The sequence below is a fragment of the Archocentrus centrarchus genome, chromosome 6, assembly GCF_007364275.1.
Source record: "Archocentrus centrarchus isolate MPI-CPG fArcCen1 chromosome 6, fArcCen1, whole genome shotgun sequence".
NCBI classification, from domain to species: domain Eukaryota; kingdom Metazoa; phylum Chordata; class Actinopteri; order Cichliformes; family Cichlidae; genus Archocentrus; species Archocentrus centrarchus.
The window spans coordinates 9522706-9549996 of NC_044351.1; the positions used below are offsets into that span (position 1 = coordinate 9522706).

At 38.7% G+C, this 27291-nt stretch overlaps 1 protein-coding gene across 1 annotated transcript in view; it reads left to right on the plus strand.

Moving 5' to 3' along the window:
* The window catches only part of LOC115782092 (alpha-1,3-mannosyl-glycoprotein 4-beta-N-acetylglucosaminyltransferase C-like), a 66936-nt gene extending 41168 nt beyond the window's left edge, over positions 1-25768 (plus strand). Inside the window, exons 3-5 of the mRNA XM_030732100.1 lie at positions 23953-24095; positions 24210-24357; positions 24453-25768. Coding sequence (XP_030587960.1) covers positions 23967-24095; positions 24210-24357; positions 24453-25615 — 1440 coding nt within the window. The 5' untranslated portion in view covers positions 23953-23966 and the 3' untranslated portion in view covers positions 25616-25768. The remainder of the gene's footprint in view (positions 1-23952; positions 24096-24209; positions 24358-24452) is intronic.
* Positions 25769-27291: the final 1523 nt, after the last annotated feature.

Genomic DNA, 27291 nt, shown 5'->3' on the forward strand with positions numbered 1-27291 from the left:
TCTGGACTGGAGTTCAATACCCAGACTCTTCTACTGCAAAGCCCTCTCCTCTTTAGTCTGAAGGATTTGGTGTCCATGTTTCCAAAAAAGAACTTCAAATTTTGATTTGTCAGCCCACAGAACAGTTTTCCGCTTTGCGTCAGTCCATTTTAAATGAGCTTTGGCCCACAGAAGATGGCTGCATTTCTGGACCATGTTCACATATGACTTCTTCTTTGCGTCATAGAGTTTTAACTTGCATTTGTGGATGGCAGGGTGAGCTGTGTTCACAGACAGTGATTTCTGGAAGTGTTCCTGAGCCCATGCAGTGATTTCCATAACAGAAACATGCCTGTTTTTGATGCAGTGCTGCTTGAGGGCCCGGAGATCACAGGTATCCAATACTGATTTTCAGCCTCGTCCCTTGTGTGCAGAAATTTTTCTAGATTCTTGCAATGTAGATGATGAGATAGTCAAAGACTGTAATTTTACATTGAGGAACATTATTCTGCAATTGTTCCACAATTTGACGATGCAGCTTATTGAAACTTTGCCCATCTTTAGTTATGAGAAACTCTCTAATATGTTCCTTTATACCCAATCATGCTACTGATCTGTTGCTAATTAACCTAATTAGTTGCTAAATTTTCCTTAGAAGACTTTCCCTTATTTTTACAAGGGAAAATATGCTGATACCAGCAGAAGGTTACTGAAATGGAATACAAGCTGTTTACTAACCTCCATTAACAACAAGATGAGAATATTAGGATCTCTGTGGAGTAGTGTTGCTGGACCAGTAAGACGTGGCAGTTTGAAATTAGATGCTACTGCACAAATCAGAATAACAATACTATAATAATACAAAACCTAACACTACTATAGTCCTCAAAAAAGTCTGAAAATATAAGTAGATGTAGATAAAACGCTGCCTGATAAAGCTGCAAAAATGTCTCACTGTGAATTATTATCTCTGCCACTAAACACTGCTGGGCTCAGTCCAAGCTCAGATACATGTAAACAACTAGAGCACTAAAAAAAAGCTGAGACCTTTATGTGAACCAAGCAGGAAGAAACCCGACGAAATGAAAACACCTCTCGCTCACTCTGTTTTTAAGGTTAATCTTTTTGTATGTTTTGAAATGCTCTTAAATACCTTTGAGCAAGGCACCTGACCTGCTGTCCTTGTCAGCTCCCAGTGTACATCTAAAGCTGGCATCGCTGAAAGCAGCATGCCAGCTGACTTTCCCTTGATGAATCAATAGAGGAAGAAAATGTTATCAAAGTCATCAAAAGCTATTAACGTTTCCAAGGTTACCATGTTTCTCAAACTGACCCCCCACCCCCACCCCTACCTCCACCACAACCACCACAAATCCAACCTCTTCCTGTCTAATGCACTTCACACAAATTAATAGTTTGCTCAGCTTTACATCCCAAAATCCTTGGTGAAAAAAAGCCGACTGGGTCATGCCCCATCTTTGAGGCTGAACGCTACATAATAGTCAGCTGAATAAAATAAAAAGACCGAATAAAAAGACCGACACTCTGAGTCACTGAGCGCGCTGAGACGAGCAAGCCTGTAAGAACCAAACTACTTTAAAAAACACATTTTAAACAATAATAGAGATATTTCTGCTTTAACCTTGAAGTCGGACACACTTTCTTTCCCCCTCTGCTCAGCTGAAAGCTCTCATCTGCATAAGCTGCATTTAAAATATACAGTGTTTTGCCGTGTTCCGCTGACTGACAGATGATGAAAGCAAAATATCTTACATAAGTGTTTTTGAAGTCTACAACAGCATTGAAACAAGCGTAATGTTTCCTGCGAGATTGATTTACTTTGAAACTCTTCTCTCTGTCTTAACTTTGCTTGTATCAGAGGTTTTGCTCCAAGTTTACAGGCGGTTTGTTAGCAATAAGCAAAACAAGTTGAAGAGTCAGAAAATGATTTATCTGAAAGATCTGTCATATTAAATACAGTTTAGCCTTTGGCAGATGAAATAAACACTGACATCCTGTGCTTTCCATACCTGCAAATCTTCCTTTATGTAATAATATTTCATCTTTATGACGATTTCATCAATACTACATTTATAAGCCACTGACACCAACCAAAACACTGCTTCCGGGGGTCTTTGCAGATTGCATCCTTCACTTGTCAGAGCTTTTCACACTGCATGACTCTGGGAGAGAAATGTGGTGAAAGCTGTTCAAAACAGTGGCTCTATTTTTCACTGTGAGACACATCCACCAACAGCAGGATTTAGAGCTTTGGAGACAAAAGACAGCGTTTGGAAACCTCTGATAGTGTTAGAAGTTTAGGATCAAAGAGCACTGCAGATAGATGACCTGAGAGTCTCTGCTTGCATTTCATTTTTTAAATTTTTGGCTGCTGTTCATCTTACTGTTGTTGCACTGTTGGACCTGACCAAAATAGATCTCATACAGCCTGAAACAGGCTACAGCCAAGTTTTTGTTAGACTTATCTCTCACAATCTAACATGCAATTAAACTGCAGGATTACTGATATCTCTGTGCAGCAGGGGTGGACATTTAATTTTCCCAAGGGGCTACATGGGAAACTGGGACTGTTGTGGAGGGCTGCACCAATAAACTGAACTCAATTCTGCTCAATGTTAATTTGATCTCTTTATAAACTGCTACTGGTAAGAGTAGATGTTACAGTTAGGCAATGGAAATGTAAAACATGCATAGCAAAAACATCAACATTTTATCACTATTTAATAACATTCACCAAAACAAAATTGTTTTTTCCCTTTATACAAAGTTGCTAATAGTTGTCAATAGTTTAATTACTAGTTTTTCAGCTCCTTTTTCTTGTTCAGTGAGAGAAAACTAGTTTGTTTTGAGCTTGAACATTAAAATCAGGTTCAGTGTCTGAGGTGGAAAATGGAAATATGAAGGACAGTCACATCAACAGCAAATGCAAGAGCCGCCTTCCACTCTGCATCTGAGAGCTCTGGAATGTCCTCATCTTTCTTTCACAAAGCTCCCGAATTTCTGCCCTCAGGTCCCAAACTCTTTTAAGCACTTTGCCCCTGCTGAGCCACCTGACAGCTGTTTGGTAGCCTATGTCACCATGTTCAGTCTCATGCTCCTCCAAAAGTGCAACAAACTGTGATTCAGTGACCTCATCCTGGTTACAGGATGAGGTTACATGGTTGACTGACTTACACAACACCTCCTGGTGTATGCAAAATTGGATGCAAAAATTCCTTCATCCACTTCAACAGACTGACATTTTTCCCTGTCAGATTTGGGCAGCCATCAGTTCTAACACCTGCCAGTTTGTCCCATTTCAGCCCAAACCTATCCAAGCTTTGTTTAAGAAGCAGGCTAATGTTGGCAGAGTTCATGTTTGGATAGCGTGTGATCGTTCTGAATTTGAGTCATCATTCTGAAAAAAAAGTGGGTGCTAGCATAGGCCAAAATTCTTTATAAAACTCTGCTGGAAAACCATCTGGACCTGGGACTTTGTTATTTGGAAGATGCTATACGGTTTCATGGAATTCAGACATTGAAAGAACTGATTCCAGAGCCACAATCTGTTCATCATTTAGTTTTGGTAGATTTATATTAAGAAGTTCTTCAATGGCAGCATCAGATGGATTAAAATGTGATGAGTATAAAGCTTCATAAAACTCTTTAAAAGATTTATTTTGTTGTGGATCATGGGTAACATTCCCAGTTGAGTCTTTAATAGAATAAAAAGTAATTTTTTTCTTTATTTAGCTTTAACTAAAGCAAAGAGTTTTCTGGACTTATTGCCATGTTCAAAGTTCTCCAAACAATTCCAAAAACTGTCAATATGTTTTGCTTTCCTTCCCAATAACAGACACATAATACTGGATAACACTTGAATGAGGCTTTTTACCACACTTTTAGAGGAGCAGCTCAGTGGCAAACAAAGGAACGTGTTAAGGACTTTAGCCCTCATGTGTTATAAACTCGCTGCAGTTAGCAACTGACTTGATATCATCCCTGCTTAATTATACAAGTCAGGTTTCTAGAGACGAAAGTTTGGATTTTCATATCTTGTTTTGAAAGTTGTTTTTCACTGATACCAACCCTTAGAACTGAAACTTGCATCATTGATTCCCGCTATGTTTCCTTGTCTCCCCTTGGTCCCAAAAACAAAATAAACCAAAAAAATGAACCAAAAAAAACCAAACAAAATCACAGCCGCCAGAAAAAATGTTAGACTTCAATTAACAATTTTCTTTCCACTCTTTGCTGCAGCCCCTGTGTGTGCAGCTTTCATCTCAATTTGCGTAAATTGTATAAATGATTATTTTTGATTGCAGTAAACAGAATCAAGACTTTGCTTCTTTTTTTTTTCAGGAGAAAGTCAGTTAGATCATACAACTCAACCAACAGTTGTGCTGGTCTGCCTTTGTTTTTGTCAGTGCTAGATTATTGTTGAGGATTAAAGTCTAAGGATTAGGATTAGACAGAGGCCCGGTTGCCTTTTTAAACCCATTTCGGTGATATTTCTTTCCAACCTGATGATCCTGACATATACTGCTCAACAAAATTAAAGCAACACTTTAAAAAACACATCAGATCTCAATGGGAAAAAAATCATGCTGGATATCTATACTGAGTAATGTGTTAGTAATGAAAAGATGGCACTTTGCTTGATGGAAATGAACATAATCAACTGACAAAGGGCTGAGTTCAAAGACACCCCAAAAATCATTATGCTGAAATTTCATTGCAGCAACTCAAAATAGTTTGTATGGCCCCCACGTGCTCATATGCATGCCTGACAATGTCGGCGCATGCTCCTAATGAGAAGAAAAAAAAAAGCCCTACCAGCAACACTGAATGTAAAGCTGCATTTCCACAATATCACACTGACACTGTGTATCAAAGTCTGAACAGCTGTTGGACATTGGCTTAGGTGCAGCACTCCCTGCGTCAGACAGGACAGGCTGTTAGTAGCCAAGAATTAACCCCACAGCAAGTCATACACACTGCTCCATTGTGTGTGTGTGTGTGTGTGTGTGTGTGTGTGTGTGTGTGTGTGTGTGTGTGTGTGTGTGTGTGTGTGTGTGTGAGCCAGAAAGAGAGAGATGCCTATGATTTAGCCTGCCATAATTAGTGAACTGAAGTGGAGGGATATGAGCTGAGCAACTGAAAATAAATGGTTTTAAATCAGCATTTTCCTGGTTCTTTTATATTTATTCCTCTTTGTTGCTGTTGTTGTACTAACTCTTTCAGGCAGTTGTTCAATGTGTAGTTACCAGTTAACTATCCATCCATGCATCCATCCATCCATTCTCTTTCGCTTATCCTGTTCTCCTGGGTTGTACAATGTACAGGTCGCCAGCCTGTCGCAGGGCTAACACAGAGAGAACCATTCACATTCACACCTATGGGCAACTTACAATCACCAATTAACCTAACCCCAGTAACTGCAGCACGGTGGCGTGGTGGTTAGCACTACTGCCTCACAGCTAAAAAGACAGCTACTTCTGTGTGAAGTTTGCATGTTCTCCTATGTGGGTTTTCTCCGGGTACTCCGGTTTCCTCCCACAGTCCAAAGACCAATTAACTAATAAAACATTAATACATATATATAAGAGCTACTGTTGTCAAAACATCTTTAAAATAGTGCAAAATTTAGATTCTATGGGTGTGGATTTTTAAATTATCAAAGTGTTCACGTGTTTTGACAGCATTAGTGTATCTTGTCATTGCCGCCACATGAGCAAGCTTAATGAATTTCAGATCAGTCAGAAGCACTCCATAACATCTGGTTTCAAAACACCAAGATGACTACAGCCAAAATGCTCACCTCAAGGTCTGAAGACAGGACTTCACTCTCCGATGGATGGTTTTACAATGGCTGCATCCATGTACAGTCAATGGATGCTGATAAGCAAATGCTAGCTTGCCTTTTGCAAGAACTTTCTCCTCCTAATCAATTTCTAACATGCTTTCAGGCTTTCTTTCCTTTTGTGCCTTTGAATCTTCCTACTTATTTGTTACAAAGAAGAGGGAGAGAGAAGTGCCTGAAAAAATGAAATGAAAAGAAAGAGCATGCACAACAAAGGCGAAATGCTGCATCAAATCCAATCCCCTCTCTGCTGAGAGAGCCAAATCATCTCTGCGTGCTGACAACCAAACATGCAGCATGAGTACATGAATTCTCGGTGCAGGTCTTGCAATTGCACATGTTCCCATTCATTTTTAATAATGTCTACCCCTCATGTACAACAGCAGGAAGATGGTAGCTGTTGGAGTCTAAGAAACTCGCTGGCCGCCTCCACCTTGATGAATAAGTAAACACATCGAACCAGGCAGAGATGCAGTTGGTAAAATTCCCAGCTGGAAGCAAGAAGGTTTGCTTTCTTCTGGAAGAAATGCTGTTTACCCGCTGATGATTCTACAGCTTTCACTCTCTGAACTCTATTAACGTTTTCCTTTGAGTCTGGATTCCTGCGTCAACTTTAATTTTGGCTGGGAGATTCAATTTTAGTGCCTCAATCATACTTGGAGAAACTCTAATTAAAACATATGCAAAAATCTTCTAGGTCTTGATAGCTGGCTTTTAATAAAGTGGTTTTTGCATAACTCTTTATTTACCTGAAAGAATTTCTGTTTCAAAACCCTGAAATACCTGTTGTGTTGTTAAAAAACTAGCCTGCCAAAGATAGAGCAAGAGTGGGTATTTTGGTTGAAAGACTGCGAGTTTAGTTTGTGCTTTTAGTTGGAAGGGCGCAGAGAGGTTTTTAATGGAATTTCATGCATTAAAAGATTATAAATCTGGTGACAGATGTTGCAATTTTTCCTAGAAGATGGGATTAGATTGCTTTTCATACAAACTGCTTGAGTTGCTTTTGTTGGGCACCACTTCTGCAGAAGAAACACCGTCAAGACAGAATGAAGTATGCCAAGGACAACCTGGAGAAGGCCTGTCCTTTGGTCAGATGAGACAGAGCTGTTTGGCCAGAGAGGTGCTCCTTATGTTTGGAGAAAGAAGGGAGAGGTGTACGACCCAAAGAACACCGCCCCCACCGTGAAACATGGTTTTGGGACTATTATGCCATACAGTGCGTCTGGAACTGGGAATCTTGTGGGAGGAATCATGAAGAATGAAGGATATGTCAAGATTTTGAAAGAAAACCTCCAGCAGTCAGCAGCAAAACTGGGCTTGGGTCATCGCTTTGTCTTCCAGTGCAACGATGACCCAAAACATACATCACTCCCGGTGAAGAACGACCTCCAGAAGACCAACGTGAACGTTATTGACTGGCCTGCACAAAGCTAATAACTAATAATAACTAATAGCTAATAACTCTGTCCTCATGTATAAGTGCCTGGATATAAGCTGAATAACTATAACTGTCCCTGTAGTTCAACTATATGATCCAGTTAGTTTTTCTCTGTGTAAAATATCTCACCTGTCTCTCCTGTGCTCTTCTCCTGCCTTTCCCCCACACAGTGGAGTTTGTGTGGAAATGCTCCAGTAAAAAAAAAAAGTTCAGGAGATTATAAATGTCTTAAACATGCTCCTGTTTTCTCTCATTTGATGTTACCACTCCATACACACGAGCTTAAAAGCGCACAGAAGTCCAGGCATGAACCTGTGTGTGTGTGTGTGTGTTTGTGTGTGTGTGTGTGTGTGTGTGTGTGTGTGTGTGTGTGTGTGTGTGTGTGTGTGTGTGTGTGTGTGTGTGCGTATGTTTATAATACCTTGTGGGGACAATTTTCCTGACATATACTACGTTGTGGGGACCAATTGCTCCTTGTGGGGACTGGAACCTTGTCCCCACAAGGGGAAACCCTGTTTGTGTACTTGTGGAGGTGCAATATGAAACTATAGTAAGGCAGATTTAATTTACTATGAATCTCATGCTAATGATAATAATTCAGTGCATCTGTGGAGAAATGAGATTAAAAAAAATTGTCTTGACTGGTGAGTTGTCGCCACTCACTCTGACCATTGCTGATTCCTGACATGACTGTCCATCAGCACAACACAATTGTCCTTCCTGCAGGTGGACCACCAGAGGTTATTTCTAGAAACATAAAGTTAATTGTTTCAGAATTATGTGGACAAAATCATGGGATTTAAATTGAAAGTCTTTCCCCTCTGCAGACAACTTGGTGATGCCTGTGAGCATTTATTTCAAGTTGACAAAATTAAGCCTCTGTCTAAATTATTAAAGAATAAGCATTAAATTAACAATGATCAATGTGATATAAAAAAGACTTGAGTATGAAAGTACCAGTCGAATTACCTTTAAACTTCTTAAAACCTTTCCATGCAGGTATTATGTCTACCACACATAAACATTATGGCTTTATGGCTCGATCCAGAGTGCCGAGGAGAGCTACCTTGCCCAGCATCAATGACATAGATGTCTTGTTCAGCTGATCAAAAAAAGATTTCAGTTTAATATAAATTATAATACAAATTATAACCTTCATGATGACAACGTCCTTCTAGAAAAAGAGTCTTGCTCGTTTATCAACATCTCCAGCCAGTTATTTGAGCCTAACAAGGCCAAGCCCTTAACCTAAATGGTTAGGGAGAGACCCACAACTTTTATTTTAATGATCATAATATTATGCAGAATTACCAGTAAAACATTATTAAAAAAACAGACAAGAGGAAGAGGAAAGAGGGAAAAACTTCAAACTTCATTTAAATCTTGTACAATCAGAGTTGTGATCAAAGGTTTGGGTGGACTGCATAGGATTTCCTATTTCCCGTTGTGCCACACGACATGAAAGCTTCAGCACCAGCTGATAGAAGCTCAACTTCATTTTTTGTCATCCCCAATAATGGCAATTTAAGAGTTATTCATGTTAACTCTCATCAACCCATGCATCCATTTTTATGCTTTTCCAGTTAGAAAAAAAAAGGCACAAAATAATGATGCCAGATGTCCAGGATCTTATTTTTCATATCCCCAAAAGCCCCAGCATTTTTGCAAAGGCTGTAGTCTATTTTTCAAATAAATTCTACCATAAACGAGCCTATTTAGTTTTAGTGACTGTGATGTAAACAGACTCCTCTGTAAATAAAGACTCAAGGTTAAAAAAAAATATTGTGTTGAGCATTTATTGTGTTGAATATGTCGCTTCATTCACATAAAATCACTGAAAAACACGAGACGAAAAAGCTGTAAAATATTCTCTCCAGTAGCGCATCAAAAGCTTTCCAGATGCCTGTTTTTCCTGCCACACCCACACACTCCAACACACAAACACACAGCAGCTCTGCAGTGTCCGTGTCAGTTCATGTGCTGCCCTGGTGTCAACAGGCAAATGAACAATGGTGTTTACCAAATGGCTTTGTTGTTCAACACACAGGCTTATTAAAATGGCATCTCATTACAGGCGCTGAGCAGCGAATTTAAGAGATTATTTGCATTTTTTGAAACCACTTTCTCTTCATTATTATTCTGCTTTGCATATGGATTTTCTGTGACCATAATGGCTGGTCCTGTAATATTCATATTACAGGATGCTTAGAAACAGATAGGAAATGAGCCAAAGGCGGAGCTGTGTTGTTGTTGTTGTTGTGCACACAGCTACAGAATTTCAAATACAAGCTTTTCTGTTCTGGATGTAAAAACAGGCTCAATGTTTTTCCTGCTAAACTAACGAAATGTCCAAACATTTATCTTCCACTGATCTTCAGTCAGCCTGAGGTTCACAGTATAACACTGCAAGAGTCATCCAGCAGCTGTTCTGGAGTTTTCAGTAAAATCCAGTGACCTTCATAAGCATCTAAAGTCAACCAACTATACATAAACTTTGGATATTTAAAATTTTCTATATTTTACTAACTTTGTAGAGGGCAGCAGACATGGAAAATTTAAACCTGCAGTTCAAACTTCATTGCTAATCTCAGAACACATTCTCACCACTTGGTCCACTTTGCTGCAATAAAGAATTTGATCATGTCTTATAAGCTCAGAGACTTTTCTTTCAAAAATAATGGCAGCATCAGCCAATTCAGAAAATGCCCCCACGCAGCATTTGTTCGCATCTTTTCTGTAGCTTTTTGAACCAGTTAACTTGAAAGAGGTGCCGTCATCTTGCCCGTAAGAGTGTCAGAAAATATGTGTCCTCCTAGAGGGTAACAGAGTATTTTTAGCTCGTTAATTTGTGGAACATTTTGGACAGTATACACCTGCTGTCAGTGCTGCACTCTACAAAGTTAATGAGTATGTTTATGGAAAACAATCCTAACGATGAATTTAGAGTGTCTTGACCTAAGCTCACTAATGAGGTAGAAGACACTGACTAATTAAATTTGGAAAACAAGACCAAATGAGCTCTGATCTCTTTGCCTCTTTTCCAAAAACGTCTACACCAGTGTACTGTCCTTTTAATTTATTAACCATGCTCAGTGACGTTACATTCAAAACAGGCACTGAGAAATATGATAGTGTAACACAACCTTGAGCAGTTCACTAAATATATATAACCACATAGTTTCATTGGCAAAAGGTTATAAAGAATTCAGATGTGTCCCAAATATCTTTAGCTCATCAGAAATTAGCTTCACAAAGGAGATTGGCAGTAGCTGCTCCACCGTAAGAGTATTAGACATTCAGCTCACAATGAACACCAAAGACCTATGGCACAAGACAACAAATCATCATACAATAATGTGCTCATAACACATTAGCTCTTTTTCCCTCCACAGTAACTGTACAGGGGCAACTTCTTCTACAAACCTACCTGTTTGAATTTATTTTTAGCTTCTTTGCTTCTTTTAAGGACGGTTTGATGCTGCTAGCTGTCTGCTTGGCTAACCGTACAGAAAATTTCAGTTACTGAACCACACATCTCCACCGGGTTTATAGTGATGTTGCATTTTGGAGAATTTTGATTTGTGCTTTTCTGACGAATAATAAGGAATAATGTGTTGTTAACTGCTCCAAGAAGTCTGTGCTCAGTATTATTTTACTTATTTGTTAGCCCTAAATAGCAGGTGTGTTTGTGTCTGTGTGATATGCCTATGGATGGATGCACTTTGTTAACCAAGCAAAAACTGATAACTAGCAAAAACGCCTGCAGTGCTTTTTCATATTCAAAATTTGGTGACCGATAAGTTGCAGGGCAGCACGGTGGCGTAGTGGTTAGCGCTGCTGCCTCACAGCTAGAATGACATCTAGAAGGTCTGGGCCCAGACCTCTCGCTGTGTGGAGTTTGCAGCGATGTTAATAATCGCTGTATGTGTGTCGATGTTTGTGTTAACTTTCATTGAGATTGGCTCACCTGTTAAGGACATATATATGTACATACCCTACCATGTAAGAGTTAACAGTGATATGATCATTTCTAACTTAAAACAAGACAGTGAATACCAATCTGCCATAACTGAGTCTTCAGTTATGGCAGATTGGCATGCAGTCTTGTAGTCCAAAAAAAACCCAAAACAAGGTGACAACACGTTAGATACATCTTTTACAATCAGCAGCCATGTTATTAGGTAATTCTTGGTAGTACTGAGTTGGACCCCCTTTGCTTTAAGAACTGGCTTAATTCTTTGTTGCATCGATTATTCATATAGATCCATCTTGAAATGATAGCATCACTCAGATGCTGCAGATTTGTTGGCTGCACATCCATGATGCCAATCTCCCATTCCACCACATCCCAAAGTTGCTCTTTGGGATTGATATCTGGTGACTGTGGAGGCCATCTTCAGTTTTCTGGTTGAAGATGATCATCTGTATATCAGGTTTATCCTCTTGCTATGACTTCATCTCAATTTCACAGCAGGAAAGAAAATAAAAGCATTATTGTTTAAGCTTTTGTATTTCCTGTTATTGGCTTTTCTGGCAGTAAATTCAAATTAGTCTGTTAATGAAAAAAAGAGTAAAAGTAAGGTGAAGAACAGAGATCATACTTTTAAAAAAGATGTCATTCTTAAAAAGCCACAAACCATTGATGCTACAAGGACATTACCTTTTAATGTAGGTGAGTGTGCTTAAGATTTTCCTCAGATTGATGTTTTGCAGTTTTTTTAGCAGGTTTATGTCTAAGGAATCGTGTGAAACTCTCTTTATAGGAGTAAAATATCCAAATTAACACAGAATAAAGAAGAAGAAATAAGTAGAATTTACAATTAGTGGGTACGTTCATTAGGTACACCTGTTCAACTGCTTTTAATGCAATTATCTAATCAGCCAATCACATGGTAGCAGCTCACTGCATTGCTTCGAGCTGATAAGAAGACAACAGCTGCTCAGATAACCATTCGTTACAACCAAGGTATGCAAAATTTCTGAATGCACAACACATCCAAACGTGAAGCAGATGGGCTACAGCTGCAGAAGTCCACAGTGGTGCCACTCCTGTCAGCTAAGAACAGGAAACAGTTTGCACAGACTCACCACAATTGGACAGTAGAGGACTGGAAAGATGCTGCTGGGTCTGAGTCTCGGTTCTGCATTCAGATTTTTATTTATTTTATTTATTTATTTATTCATTTGTGATTTACTCTTTGTAACTTTGTGCGCCTTTTTTTTTTGTAAAGCACTGCAAGAGCCCGTTATTGTTTCCAGCTTTTAACACTCAGTCTTGTCTGATTATTTGTTATACTATCATGAGACTGTGACTATACTGCAAATCAGCATTACACTGAGACAGAAAACAGTCCACATCAGAAATCAGTTATCAAAACCAAACCAGAAATGCCTCCAGTGTGTACTGATACAAAACATTTAAGATGCAAATTCTGGACTGTTGTTCTTGAGGTATAAGTCCCATTTTTTTCCCCCATAGTTGTCTCCAGGTTAAACAAGAAACAACTCCTTTAATTAGGATATTAAAAAGCTGTAACCTGATACGTGCCGAGCAGGAGATTTTACAGCTGTTCATTTGGGGGAAGAAATCTGTGACAATTTACCTTAAAGGATAACTGCACCAATTTTGCACATCAAAGTGTTTGCAGATCCTGCACAGGGACTGAAGAGCACACATTTGAAAAGTGAAAAAAAAATGGATGTGGAGCTGCATAGTTAGAAAAAAGTGAGCTTATCAGACCACTGTAGACTGGACCTAATCTGTGCTTCAGGGTAGCATGAAGTAGAATGCATGGAATAGAAAAGATGATATCTCTGCTCTTGCTGCATTTTTTTTTTTTTGCAATTTTTAACTTTTGTGAAGTGCAATGGAGTAATTTTTCACATAGCTGTTTGGCTTTCCTTTACTTTATGTAACTGTTTCTCAGCATGTAACTTATAAGTGTAAAACTTTATACTGGCAGTGTACCAGGTGGGCCTCGTTTTTGTGTTAGCTACAATAAATATATACCTACTTAAAACCATCTGAATAAAATCAAGCAGGTCTGTGATACTAGAGCTGCAGTAGTCTCAGTAACTTTCTCAGATTATTGTTTAAAATAATCAGATCTCTGTGAACAGTTATCAAAGTTACTGCAAAGTGCAGCTGCTCTGTATTCGTGATTAAAGCAGGCTTTCGCCCTAAGCAGACATAATTCTCTACTTCTAAAGCATGATACTTATGTGCTGCAGGCCTGCAGTACATGTAAATTGCATCTAGAGTGTATTTACCTTTCAGGTCATAGACGAACATAAAAGGCTTTTGCCGTCCCAGTGGTGGCGACTGTAATGAGGATAGGCTCTCCTCAACAGTCAGTGCTTTGACCCACATTAGCTCTCTGCCCAAGGCCCGCCGAGGCAGGATGGAGATGGAGAATAATAGCAGGATAGAGTCTGAGACGCACAATGTGTGTTTAATTATATTCACAGAGTTCCACAAGGCGGCATGAAGTTCATAAACTGGAGGGGATTTTAAAAAAGCCATTAACAGCTCTTGGCACAGATTCCCAAGCACGTCTCAGTGTTATGATGATCTACTCTAAATCACAAGTGAAACAACCTTACTGCAAAGGCATTGTCATTACTATTGTCAAGGCTGCAGCAGACTTTGAATGCAAGAAATTTGGTGTAACATCACTCACTCACTCTGCTTTTATGTGACATGCAAGGAATTCCTTTCATTATAGGCTCTTTTAATAGGATAAAAGGCTAAAATAGAAAAATATTGTGACACGTGAATGGAGTTCTTAGCATTTTGAATGGTGCAAGTCACAAAAACAGCAAATTAAAGCTTTATATACTGTATCTAATCAGACTTTGAATCCATAATTGTGGAGCAAACTTAAAAAGAAATCATTGAGCACCATCTTTAACACGTGTTTTAATGCACAGCTGAAAATATTCACTAACAAATCTACTATTTCCACGTATTTGATCAAGCATGTAGAAATGGCAGAATTCATTAAAAAAAAATTGAACTGCACATTTATGAGATTTCATGTTTTTTTCTTCAGTAGAAACAAATGGGCTGAGAGCCACACAGACTCCCTTGTGTAGCAATATCAGACTGATCGTTTAAGTGTTAAACACTCAGAAAAAAGTCAATTTAAGAGTGTGATCATGAGCAAAAGATTGTTCTTATATTTCTTTTTTAAATAAAATTATAGAAATGAGGAGTATGGGAATATACTTTATATCTAGTTAAATACACCTAATATCAATTTTCTTTTTCTGAATTTTCCCAAATACAGTTTTAAGTGCAGCATCCACAGTCTAACCTGTACAGTGGGGGAAGATTATTTGATCCCCTGCTGAATTTGTAATTTCCCCATGCTGCACTAAACGGAGCAGTAGGGCTTGATGCAACATTACTTCCAGTGTCGCACCATTAAAGCAGCCAAATACCCAACACGTTACTATCCCAAGGTGTAATACAACTGAAATTCAAAAAAATGTTGGAATGCTGTGGAAAATAAACACATCATGCAGTAGTCTGCAAATCTCTTGAATTCATGTTTTATTCACAACAGAACATCAGTTTAAAAATATATAAGAGCTACTTTTGGCTGCTCTCTTATTTGCATGGGGTCACCACCACAGCAGGTAGTGCTACATGTTTAATTTGGCAGATTTACACACTGGATGCCCTTCCTGAAAAATTCAAAGGAATTTTATGCGTCCCCCCATTAATTCAGTTCAATTTTATTTATATATCACCAAATCACAACAAACAGTTGTCTCAAGGCATTTTATATTGTAAAATAAAAACTATACAACATTACAGAGAAAACCCATCAGTCAGAATGACCCCCTGTGAGCAAGCACTTGGCAACAGTGGGAATGAAGAAACCTCCATCAGAACCAGGCTCAGGGAGGGGCAGTCATCTGCTATAACTGGTTGGGAGACAGGACAAAAAAAAACAAAAAAACCACATGGTTTGGAAGAGAGCCAGAGAGTAATACTACTGTTATTACTGAACAAAGGACCTTTCACTTGTTAGGCAAATGTGCAATCCACTACACTATGGAGCCACTACCACTTCAAACATATCAAAATGTTTAAACTGAGAAATGTATCATTTTAAGAACAAAATAAAGTCATATTTTGAATTTGATGGCAGCAACACATCTCAAAAAAGTTGGGACTGAGCCATATTTACTACTGTGTACTAGCCCCTCTTCTTTTTAAGACCAACCTGTAAGCATCTGAGAAATGAGGAGACAACATTGTCTTCATAGGATTCTAGATGTTCACTATCCTGTTCTATTTTTAGTTTCATGATGCATCAAGTGTTTTCAGTTGGTGAAGGCTCTGGACTGTAGTCCAGTTCAGCACCCAGACTCAAGCAATGCTGGATGTAATAGATGATGGATATGGTTTAGTGTTGTCTTGCTGAAATATTGCAAAGCATTTCCTGAAAAAGACTTCATCTGACTGAGAGCATATGTTGCTCTAAAATCTGTAAATACCTTTCAGCATTGATGAGCCTCTTTAGATGTGTCAGCTGCATTAGTGCCTTCATAGGCACTAATGGACCCCTATACCATCAAAGATGCAGAGGGATATGCAGAGACTACAGCAGAGTTTTCCACTTTGTCTCAATCTATTTTAAATGAGTTTTAGCCCAGAGAAGAGGGTGGTGTTCCTGCCTGTTTTCAATGTGCATCCAATATGTTTTTCAACCTTGTCCCTTACGAACAGAGATTTCTCCAGATTCTCTGAATCTTTTGACAATATTATGTACTGAAGTCTGTGCAGACTGGTAAACAAGGGAGTATGGCAACTGGGATAGGCTGTCTGCATGTCAGTGTCAGTGTCACAGAGGTCTTACTAGGATCTCAGATATGTTCCTTCAATGAAGCTTCCATTTTAAATCACAGAATGAAAATAGAGAGCAGGAGACAAAAGTTGTTTTTTTTGGGGGGGGGGGGCTTGACAGTCAAATAGAGGAAATGGTAACTTGGGTTTTGACTTTGTTTGGAACCCCATTAAAAGTAAAATTGTGCTTCTTCAGTGGGATATAGGGTACTTTCTTTCATTATTGTTTTTTAAAGCAAAGTATGACAACCATCCAGGCGTTATAGTACCTGTCTCTGTTCAGTTTTCGTTGTGATGTACTTTGTGACATGCTTTGTGTGGCAGGAGCTAATAGATGGGTAATTAGCTTCATAAGTTACACCTGGGCCCAGTTAGCCGGGCTATAAAAGCTCCTTTCTTCCTCCAGTCTGTCTCTCAGGCTCTCTCTACTTCTCACGCCGACTCCCAGACGTTGCCCTGCTCAGCTTGGTTTCTTTTGCTTTCCACATGCTCTCCCACTCATTCATGCACATATTTCACTATTGACCTGCTGAAAAACACGTTCTCTTAATTGAATTACATTCTTGTAAATAAATTGTCATTTTTCTAAGTTACCACCTGTCTTGTCACGCACTCCTTGTCGTAGTCTATGAGCCCAGTTTGCACAGAACAAAAGTTTATGGAGGGGAAATGTGGCTAAGAGCTATCTGTGCTGAATGTCTTTACACAGCAGATGTGGTACAGTCTCTACTAGTGTCATTAATTATTTTAAATCATCCGTGTTCATCGAGTCAATAATGAGCCAGCTGTCATATATATATAAGTATACATCCCTGTGGAGTCTCACAGCACTTTGTCTCTTCTGCAACAACTATCTCATCCATCTTTTTCTGCCTAAATTTATACAGGCGAGGGTTCTGCTGAGCAAGCGGCTTCAGTTTCAGCATTTCACACACTTACATACATTCCCACTTGGGAGCCTCCCAGTACAATCACAGTCTCCTAGTGCTGCTACTGACACTAATGGGGATTAAGTGCCTTGCTGAAGGGTACCTTGATGGAAGTTGTTGAATTCAAAGCATTACTCATTTATTTTCTGCAATCACACGTTCACGACAGATTCACTTATTAACGCTTCAGACTTCCACTCACAAGCTTGGCTCCTGTAACTTTCATGGAGGCTTCAAGCCTTCCATTTTCCAAATTACTCCCTCAGAGTTGGTTTTTTTTTTTAAGGCTCTAGCTCTTCTTTTTAGGAAGAGTTGAAATTAAGAACTTCTGGGGACATTGAAGTGGGGAATAGAAAATCCAATGAAAAATCACTTTCAAAGATCTAATGCTTATGTGTCAAATCCATATTTGGGTCTGAAGCTAAAAGGCCGCCTAAAGGCTTCAAATCTTTGGAAAACAGAGGGGTGTTGTGGGTTTCAGGGGCTCAAAGAGTGCCCACATACTTTCCATAATTGTGTGTTGCGAGAACCTGTGCATCTGCCAAAAGGATCAATATGGAAAAGAAGTTGAAAAAATAGTAAATGTTCATGTTTTATGTGTATCATGCCTCATAAGTCTTTTATGTCTCATAATGTGGCCCTTTTTGCATAATTTTACGAATTAAGTATGAGTCAAGTGAACATCATGATTTATGAGAAAAATGCAAAAGAGGCCTCTTTCATGAGTAAATCATATTATGAGACATAAAAGACTCATAAATAAAACATAAACCTTTTCTTATCTGTGTGAATGTGTAAATTCGTAGTTTATTTTATTTCTTTACCATGTGGAATTATTGGAGTCAACACCTATCGGTAGGCAGATACAAAACAAAAAAAGTTGTAAACAGAGGTATAAAATATCCACCAAGCTCGGGATCCTGCTTAGATGACAAAAGAAGTTCTTGAGAAGAATTGTTTTTCTTACCCAAGATACACTATATGGACAAAAGTATTGGGCCACACCTCTTAAACTTAAATTCAAATGTTTTCAGTCCCATACGAAAGGTGTATAATAATCAAGCATCTAGTCATGCAGTCTGCCTTTATAAACATTTGTGCATGACACTATAATAGCTGGAACCACTGCTGGAACCAGACGGTGAAATTTCTTCTCTTCTAAATATTCCACGATCAGCTTCCCAGCAACTTCAGCCATGAAGTGGAAGACAACATAAAATTACAGAGTGGGTTTCCAGTTGCTGAGGTGCATAGTATGTAAAGTCACCAACGCTGTGCTGGCTCAGTAACTGCAGAGTCCTAAATCTTGTCCTGGCATTAACATCAGCACACAAACTGTGCACCAGGAGCTTCATAGCATAAATTTACATTGCTGAGCAACTCCTGGCCCAGTACCTTCGTCCATATAGCTCTTAGAGCTTGTGTAGCTCATTAAAGTTGTCTAACAGAACTTTAGGGACCAGTTGGGCATTTTGTAGTTTAAAGTAGGCTGGCAGTGTGTTTCATCTATCAGCTAACTAGTGTATCCTGCATCATGATGTATCTTCAGTATTCATTATGGGGTGTAAAAGGCAGCATGTGTTGACCTAAACTGCCTCAATTTTTGAACTTGTTTTCCTGAAACTCCTGAATACAAGTTTCCCGACCATCCCTTTAAATATTAAAGGAATCTGAGATATCAAACTTCTTGATGCTTCCCAAAGAAGATCAAGCAAGCTTGAAATTGCGAACCTCAGCAGCTGCAAAAGGAAGCCTTTTTGTGTGTGTTCTTCAAGTGCCCGTGTTTACTTAGCATATGGTTATTTTTCACTTTTCTGTATCGATTTACCTGTTTGGGAAATCTTTTCATCCTTTTTTAGTGTCTGGGGTAAAAAAAAATAAATAGTGGTATTCGAAATTACATATTTATATAATATTTATATATAATATAATATTATATAAATAATATTTATATATTGAGGTGAAAAACTCAAACCCTTTCAGACTTCTGTCAGCTTAAATATATAAATCAGTTTAAGCCTAGTAGCTCTAATTTAATAAATTTGATTGAATTCTCCAACTTCTCAGGATAGTTTCTATAAACATAAAATATCTACAAGCTATATTTGAAGCAGCTTTTATGTAGTTTCTTAAAAGATTTTCTTTTTGATCCAGAACCCTTACCTGTTGGTCAGGATGACCTGGATTCTAATACTGATTCATAGGCACTGCAGCAATTTCCATGTTTTTCAGTGGGTTAAGAAAACAGATCAGAAAAAAAAAAGGAAATTACCACAGTGCTTTTTTCTGTTGCGTTTGTAAAACAAAAATATTACAGAGCAGGACAAATCTCCCCTCATTTATGCTTTTGGAGGGGCTGTTTTTACTGTGCAGTACTGAAGATAAACTCTCCTTCGATGTATAGAAATTTTTAATGTTGGAACTCATTGGTATGCCCCTCTACCTGTTATAATTTCACTGGCTCTAATCTAAAATGACTTCAGTCCTAGAAATGAGCTCACAGGGCACTGATAATTTGCTGAGGGGAAAAAAAATAACAACTTGGCAGAGAAGCATTTTAAACTAAAGCAAACAGACTAACAAACAGTGCTTATTTATTCACAGACGCACCTTCATTTCCATATAAATGTACGTGACCTATAAGAGGCCTGTTTGCTGTTTAGAGTCACTGAAAGAAAGCAAACAAAAATCTAATTTCTTTGTATTTTCTCTTGCAGTGAAGGCATGTGGCCATTATTTGGCATTGTTAGCTATTCTTTCATTGTCTCAACATCTGATGTTTGCAGGCATCTGTGCAAGTTTGAATGTATGGAGATGGTTTAGAGAAGACTTTCAAAATATTGACTTACAGCTGTCGTTGTCTTTCCACGTATTTTCACGGCCGCATCTCTCAGGTGCAGCCGTGGAGCTTTTTCATGACAGAAACATAAAATGGCTTATTTCTCTGGCAGATGGCAGATGTTTTTTTGGTTTTTTTTTCTCCCCTGAAATGGAACTCGAGCAATGAATAACGCAATGAATAATAAGTTGTTTATTCAGTTATTGGGCCCAGCAGAAGGCCTTTGCCAAAATTGTCCCCATCACTGGGGAGGTTGTGGTTTGTCACACTGAATGCTGCGTTTTGGTGTTAGGAAACATCAAAAATTAGAGGGGGTGTCCTGGGATGCCTGTTTTTTTTTTAGATGAGGTTCCAAATAGGACATATAGCCAGGGTGATTCTTTTTAGTCAGCAGACACTGAGTACATATCAACCCAAGCAGGGCTGGAAGCCTTTGTTTTCTTTCAGGAGATGTCACTGATGTTTAATGACTTCTGAAACATCAGCATTGTGTTCCTGCTGCACACAAGTTACACAGACCCCATGCAAGCAGGTAGATCAGTGACCGAAGTGATCCATTAATAGTCGTTTTGCGTAATACAACGATAAACCCTAAAATCAGCATTCTATAGCCTGTTTGTGTCAGTGCCACTGGCCACATCTGTCATGTTGAGCAGCTCATCAAAATCTAATTAAAGATGGATATCCTTCCAGCTTTGTGACTGATACTTCAGGGCTGCAAAAACCAGCAATTATTATTTTTGATTAAGCCCTTAAGGCCTAGTCTGTTTTATTTATTTTGATGTAAAAAATAAATAAATAAAAAAATAACAGCTCCATAGCTGTATGGCCAAAATGAACACTGAGTCCTGTTTACAGGAGAAACTTGGGAAAATATTGCAATACAAAAAGTCTCCCAGCTAATATGTATCACGAGGTCAGTGTGAGATCTGAAAAACACAACTCGGCCAAAGTTTACATTTTATGTTTACTTCCAGTTGATAAATGTAAACTATAGTGCAAACCAAACATGTAGTGAAGCTGCTGAGCCAGCTTTAGAAATTCTTAGTTGCATCTTCCACAAATTTGACGCAATACTATAAGCATTTAAGTCATAGAGGTGATCAGCAGTTCTTCAGTGAATCAGCCATGCTTTGCAACCTTTTAAAAATGCAGCTAGTTATAGTTTTATAAAGTAACAACCTCGGCCTGGTATATGGACCTCTTTGGCGAAAGAGGTTAAAGGGAGCGTTCACCCTCAAATCAAATACATGTTTTTCCTCTGGCCTGTAGTGCTGTTTATCCATCTATATTGTTTTGCACAAGTTGCCCAGTTATGGTGATATTGGCTGTAGAGATAGATGCTTTTCTGTAGAACAGTGGAAGTAGCTGACCCTTTGTGGTGTTGCTGACAAAATTATGGGATGTTAACAGTGAACTGGCTGTACTAAGAAATAGCTCCTATTTAAGTCTGCGATTGTACTCCGTTGCAGACATGCACATAGACACTATCGTTCCTATTATACTTTTTCCCTACATAGAGTCTCGCATTCCCATCTAGTGATGCAATTTTCATCACTCTCACACAAGTGGAACCTTCACACTGGTGTAAAACTGTTGATGGGTTTGTGGATTTTTCCAAGTAACCACGTCGGGATTTCTGGAGTGAGACACTGCTGCAGAGTTTTTGAATGTGTTTTTTCTGTTAGTTTTTTTTATGGATTTGAACCGCAACACCACAAAACAGTGAAGCTGGATAAATAGCAACACAAGCCAAGGTTCAGGTTCAGGGTCACCTGATCCAGCCCTGTCTATAAGCTTCATCTTAAAGGAAAGTTTTAAGCCAATCTTAGAACTAGAAGGACTGTCATTCTCCAGAATCCACACTGGGATCTAATGCGGTGATTTATTAAAACAAGCAAACATATGCAGAAATACAGTATATAAGGCAAAAACAGAGTTTGTACAATTCTAATGAGCTTGAAAGTCAATATGTGGTATGACCACCTTTATTTGACCACTGCTGTGGCAGTGTGTTTGGGATCATTGCCATGTTGAAAAACCAAGTCATTGCCAATCAAATGCTCTCCAGTTGGTGTTGCACAGTGGATAAAAATCTGACAGCATTTATTTTGTGTTCAAAATTCCATCAGGAAATTTTCATTCATCACTCCATAAGACCCGCTGGCACTGATTTTCATTCCAGTTCTTGTGTAATTTGACATACTTCAGCCATTTCCCCCTGCTTCCCTTGCTTGTTGAATTTTTCCCCCCAGTTTCTTAAGGACATGACTTTCAGATAATATTTATCTGCTTTTTAGTCCTGCCACTTCTTCTTCTGTCCTCCACTTCTCCACTTCTAATAGCTCTTTTCTGGGATCACATTTTTGGTGCAAATTTACTATTTTATGCCTTTTAAACTGAGTTATCTTTGGCATTTTTCATAGATTCAACTAAAGAAATGTGAACAAATAATATATCTTTGTGACAGGCAGCTAGTAACAAAATGTCTGAAGATACCATTTAAAAATTGTTTCTTTGCTAAGCTGTCTGTTATGTGTAGACACAAAACTGATTCATCCCTTGAGTTAAGTGCCTTTTTTATGCTTGAATGATTCATAGGTCACTGCTAAATGGATTAACAAACAAAAAACATTCCTCTGAACATGGTCAGGTGCAAAGACAGGAAGAAAATGAGAGAAAAAGCAGCAAATCCCATCTGGAGCCTATCCCAGCTGTCATAGGGCGCGAGGCAGGGTACACCCTGTACAGGTCCCCAGCCTGTCGCAGGGCTAACACAGAGAGACAGACAACAATTCACACTCACATTCACACCTGAGGGCAACTTAGAATCACCAATTAACCTAACCCCACTAGCATTGATTTTTCAGGATCACTACGACGCAGGCTGTCCCTGTTGACAATATGGCGCAGATAAAAATAGACAGTCCTAGATATTTGTTTATGACCAGGTCACAAACATTAAATCAAATCAAAGTGTAATAATAAAGGAACTGCTTAGAGCACGACAGAGAGTGTTATCATCTGGCTTCACAGTTCCCTCTGCTCTGCAGAGCTTCTTAGTGTCTTTCAGAATATTGTCTTGATTTTATGGCTCAGAGCTTCACAGCAAAAGGAAACAAAAACCCAAACCGCACTGAGCTTTACCTTTGTTTTTCTCAGGAATTAGTGGTGTTAGTGATAAGAGTGTAAATACCGGCCATAAATTTGTCAAGTGCCAGGCAACAACATTTCTTCTGAATACTAATTTTACTCTGTGCATGGTGCACAAATAGGTGATAACACATCAGCCATAACAGCTAGAGGAGGTGATAACATCTCACTGTTATGTTTATAGTTTGCTCCCCTGCCACCAGGAGCCATAAAAAACATTATTCCTTATTTAATGCTACACATGTCATTTTTTGTTGTTGTTGTTTTTTATCATTTAATCAATTGGAAAGCCTTTAAAATGCTGGAAATTTTTGAAAAGCTGTTTAAAGTTAATTCAGTGCCAGTGCAGTGTTCACTTTGATTCTATCTGGGAAATGTTCTCGTTACTTCTTTCTTGTTTTCTGTCTCCATACTGTAGCTTTATAAAGCATAAAATAATCTTGTTCAATTAAGAGACCAAAACCCAAACAAAGGAAGAAACTTTGAGAGAAAAATTGTCACATGGGCATCTGAGGCCTGTGAGTATTGGGCTATTTTTGACTGAAAAATTACTTAAAGTAGAGATCTATTTATAAAATTCCTTTTTTTCCTTTTCTTTTTTTTGTTACATGACAATATAAATCAATCAGCACTTTCAGCACTTCTGTTTCAGCTAAACTTGAGTTCTACATACCTTACTCTGTAAATCTAAGAGTCCTCACAATGCAGAATTTGTATTATAGCTCCTGATTAAAACTGATTACGAGACCTTGTTATTCTATTACCATAAGGCTTCCACTAATCCTTAATAACAGTGTCATAATCCCAATGTTCACAAGGATTGAAATAAAACTGAAATTACTTTGCCAGGCTCTCATAAAGTTTTATTTGCTTTGATGTCTAAATTTCCTGTAGTGAGAGACGTGATCATGAGGGTAATGTGGAAGTCCGTGGACAAGATGAGGTGCTTCAGAAAACGATCCATCTTCCCTTTCCTCGGCTTTCTCATCACCTTTCTGCTCTTTTTCAACCTTTATATGGATGATGGATATGTGCTGGTAAGCTTAATGGCTTAATGCTGTTTTTTGTTTTGTTTTTTTAATTAATTTTTGGCTCTTCTGTTTAAAGGGTTCCTACAGATGTTATTCTTTGTGTGCGTGTCTGTGATTTAGGAGGCTGAAAAAAGACAGCTAGGAGAGACGCTGATCCATCCTCCAAACTCTGAAAGATATGTGCACACATTCAGAGACTTGTCCAATTTCTCTGGGACCATTAACGTGACGTACCGCTACCTTGCAGGACTTCCTTTGCCACGTAAAAGTAAGTATTTCTACCAGATACCAGTTTGAATTGATTTTACTTCTAACAGCAAAACATTTACTGATTGAAGTAACTTCCTTTCACCATTGGCACAGAGTATCTGACCATTGGCTTGTCATCTGTCAAGAGGAAAAAGGGAAACTACCTCCTGGAGACGATCAAATCCATATTTGATCAGTCCAGTTATGAGGAGCTGAAAGAGATTGTAGTTGTAGTCCACCTGGCGGACTTTGACCTGGTCTGGTGTGAGAACCTGGTGCAGGAAATCACCAGGAAGTTTGCTCACCACATCATAGCTGGACGTCTCTTGGTAATCCAAGCTCCAGAGGAGTACTATCCATCTCTGGACGGGCTGAAAAGGAACTACAACGACCCGGAGGACAGGGTCCGTTTCCGCTCCAAGCAGAACGTGGACTACGCTTTCCTCCTCAACTTCTGCACAAACCTCTCTCACTTCTACATGATGTTAGAGGATGATGTGCGCTGCTCCAGGAACTTCCTGACATCACTGAAGAAGGTGATCACTTCCAGAGAAGGTTCTTACTGGGTGATGTTGGAATTCTCCAAGCTGGGCTACATCGGGAAGCTGTATCACTCCAGAGACCTGCCACGCCTGGCTCATTTCCTCCTCATGTTCTACCAGGAAATGCCCTGCGACTGGCTCCTCATCCACTTCCGAGGTCTCCTGGCACAGAAGGACGTGATCCGCTTCAAGCCTTCACTGTTCCAGCACATGGGCTACTATTCCTCCTATAAAGGTGCAGAGAACAAGCTGAAGGATGATGACTTTGAGGAAGACTCCATAGACATTCCTGACAACCCCCCTGCCAGCCTTTACACAAACATCAATGTCTTTGAAAGCTATGACGCCACAAAGGCTTACAGTAGTATCATTGATGAGTATTTTTGGGGGAAACCTCCATGCACCGGAGACTTCTTTATCATTATCTTTAATAAACCAACGAAAATCAGCAGGATTAAAATCCTGACAGGCACAGAGGACAGACAAAATGACATTCTTCACCACGGAGCTCTGGAAGTAGGCCAGAAGTCTGTGGAAACTAAACAGGGCAGACAGTGCACATCCTACATCACACTGGGGGAGTTTAAAGTTGGAAACATTGAGATTAATAATGTGGACCACAAGATAGGCTTTGATATTGAATGCGTGCGAATTGTCATCACTGCCAGCCAGAAAGAATGGCTCATCATAAGAAGTGTCAGTTTATGGACCGCACAGCCTGTTACTCAGTTATAGAAAAAACTTTTTAAATGATTCTTTGTTCGTAGTGATTTTGGATGCAGTTGTGAGTTCAGTTTGGACTTCTACTGTTTGCTGAATTCAAAATCAATACACGTTTTCTTGGGTTGGCCTGAGATCTGCTGCGTGTTTTCATTGTGATGTATTAAAAGGACCAGTGTGTACAGTATGGAGCTTTTATACTTATGTTCATTTTCAGAAAATCTGTATATAAAAATATTCACACATGGATGGTATTGTGTCTCTTTTTTTACCAATTAGAGAACCACAGAATCTGTGCTTCAAAATATCAAACATCAAATATTGCAAATGTGCTAAAGACTATTTGAATCCATGATATTGATCAAAAGACAAAATTGTAAATGAAAGAAAACATTTTTTTATGGCACAAAGACTCAATAGCTGCCTTTTTACATCGTCTAAAACTCTGACAAGTGAGGAGAAGCGTGAAAAAGCTGCTACCGACATCTAATATTAAATACAGTTTTAAAAAATGTAAGGAAGAGTTTCAAAGCTCATTAAATTAACTCTGTGTGATGTTGCGAGTGAGGACTTGTGAGCTCCTGAGGTAGAACTGTCAGAGTCTGAAAATCTGCTAATGATTTCTTTTTTTTAAAGTTCCACCTCCTGTTCAGTGCAAGAACATGGTGAAAAAAAGATGTCACGCTGTATAACACTGGAAAAAATAGTCAACCAATCAAGTAATAAAAAACAACTGTGTGAGGTTAGGTAGAATATTTTCATTATAAGTACTATTAATTAAATTAATTAATATGATTTGATAAGCTGACTACAAGCTCTCTTTTTGTCACTTCTATTGAGTTTTAGATGAAGCTGCTGGATTCTGTTTGGTGTCCTTTGCTGCCACCCTGTGGTAAATTAAAAATAACCGATATTATCCATTGAACCAGGGTTCATATTATAACAAAAACATCCAGATTATTGGATTGAAAGTGTGTAGGTTATTATTAATTCTCATTTTTTTTAAAGTAACTTTTAAAAATCTCATAATTTAATAGACAGTGAGCACAATATCAGAAACTAAAGCAGCTAAATTTAATTTCATATTTAGGAAGTGGGAAGAAATTTCATTAAGGGAAGTAATCCCTCTTTCAAACGGACCTGCAATAAATGTTGTGCATAGTTAACGGCAGTAATGTGATTATACTGCAGAGAAGCAGGCTGACTGTAAAATAAACACAGTGCAGCCATGTATGAAGCACGGTAAGCCATGAAAAATGTCCCTCCTCAGTGTTACAGGTGTTGTCTGTGCTGCAGCTTTTTCTCTGCATGACTCCCCTTCAGGTGTTGCAGTTGCCAGAAATGAACAGATGGCATGGTTACTGATGGAGCCAAATAGAAAATGAGTTTTGAGCTCATAAACCAGAGAACTAAGTTCATTGAACTTTTTTTTTCTTTTTATTCATTCTGTGCACATCCTAAACCTTATTTTCAGCAGCAATTTTCTGGGACTTTCCCATCATGCTTCAGTTCAGGTCTGAGCATTTCTTCACCTTTTACTTTGTGATGTCTTCCTCTTGACGCTTATATTACATTCTCTTATATCTGTCCTCAGATGCATTCCAGATCAGTGCATTGTCCTTCTCACCCTCTCCTCATCTCTTCTTGCCTTTTTTTTAAAACCACCTTCTGCCTCTCTGACTTCCTGCCAT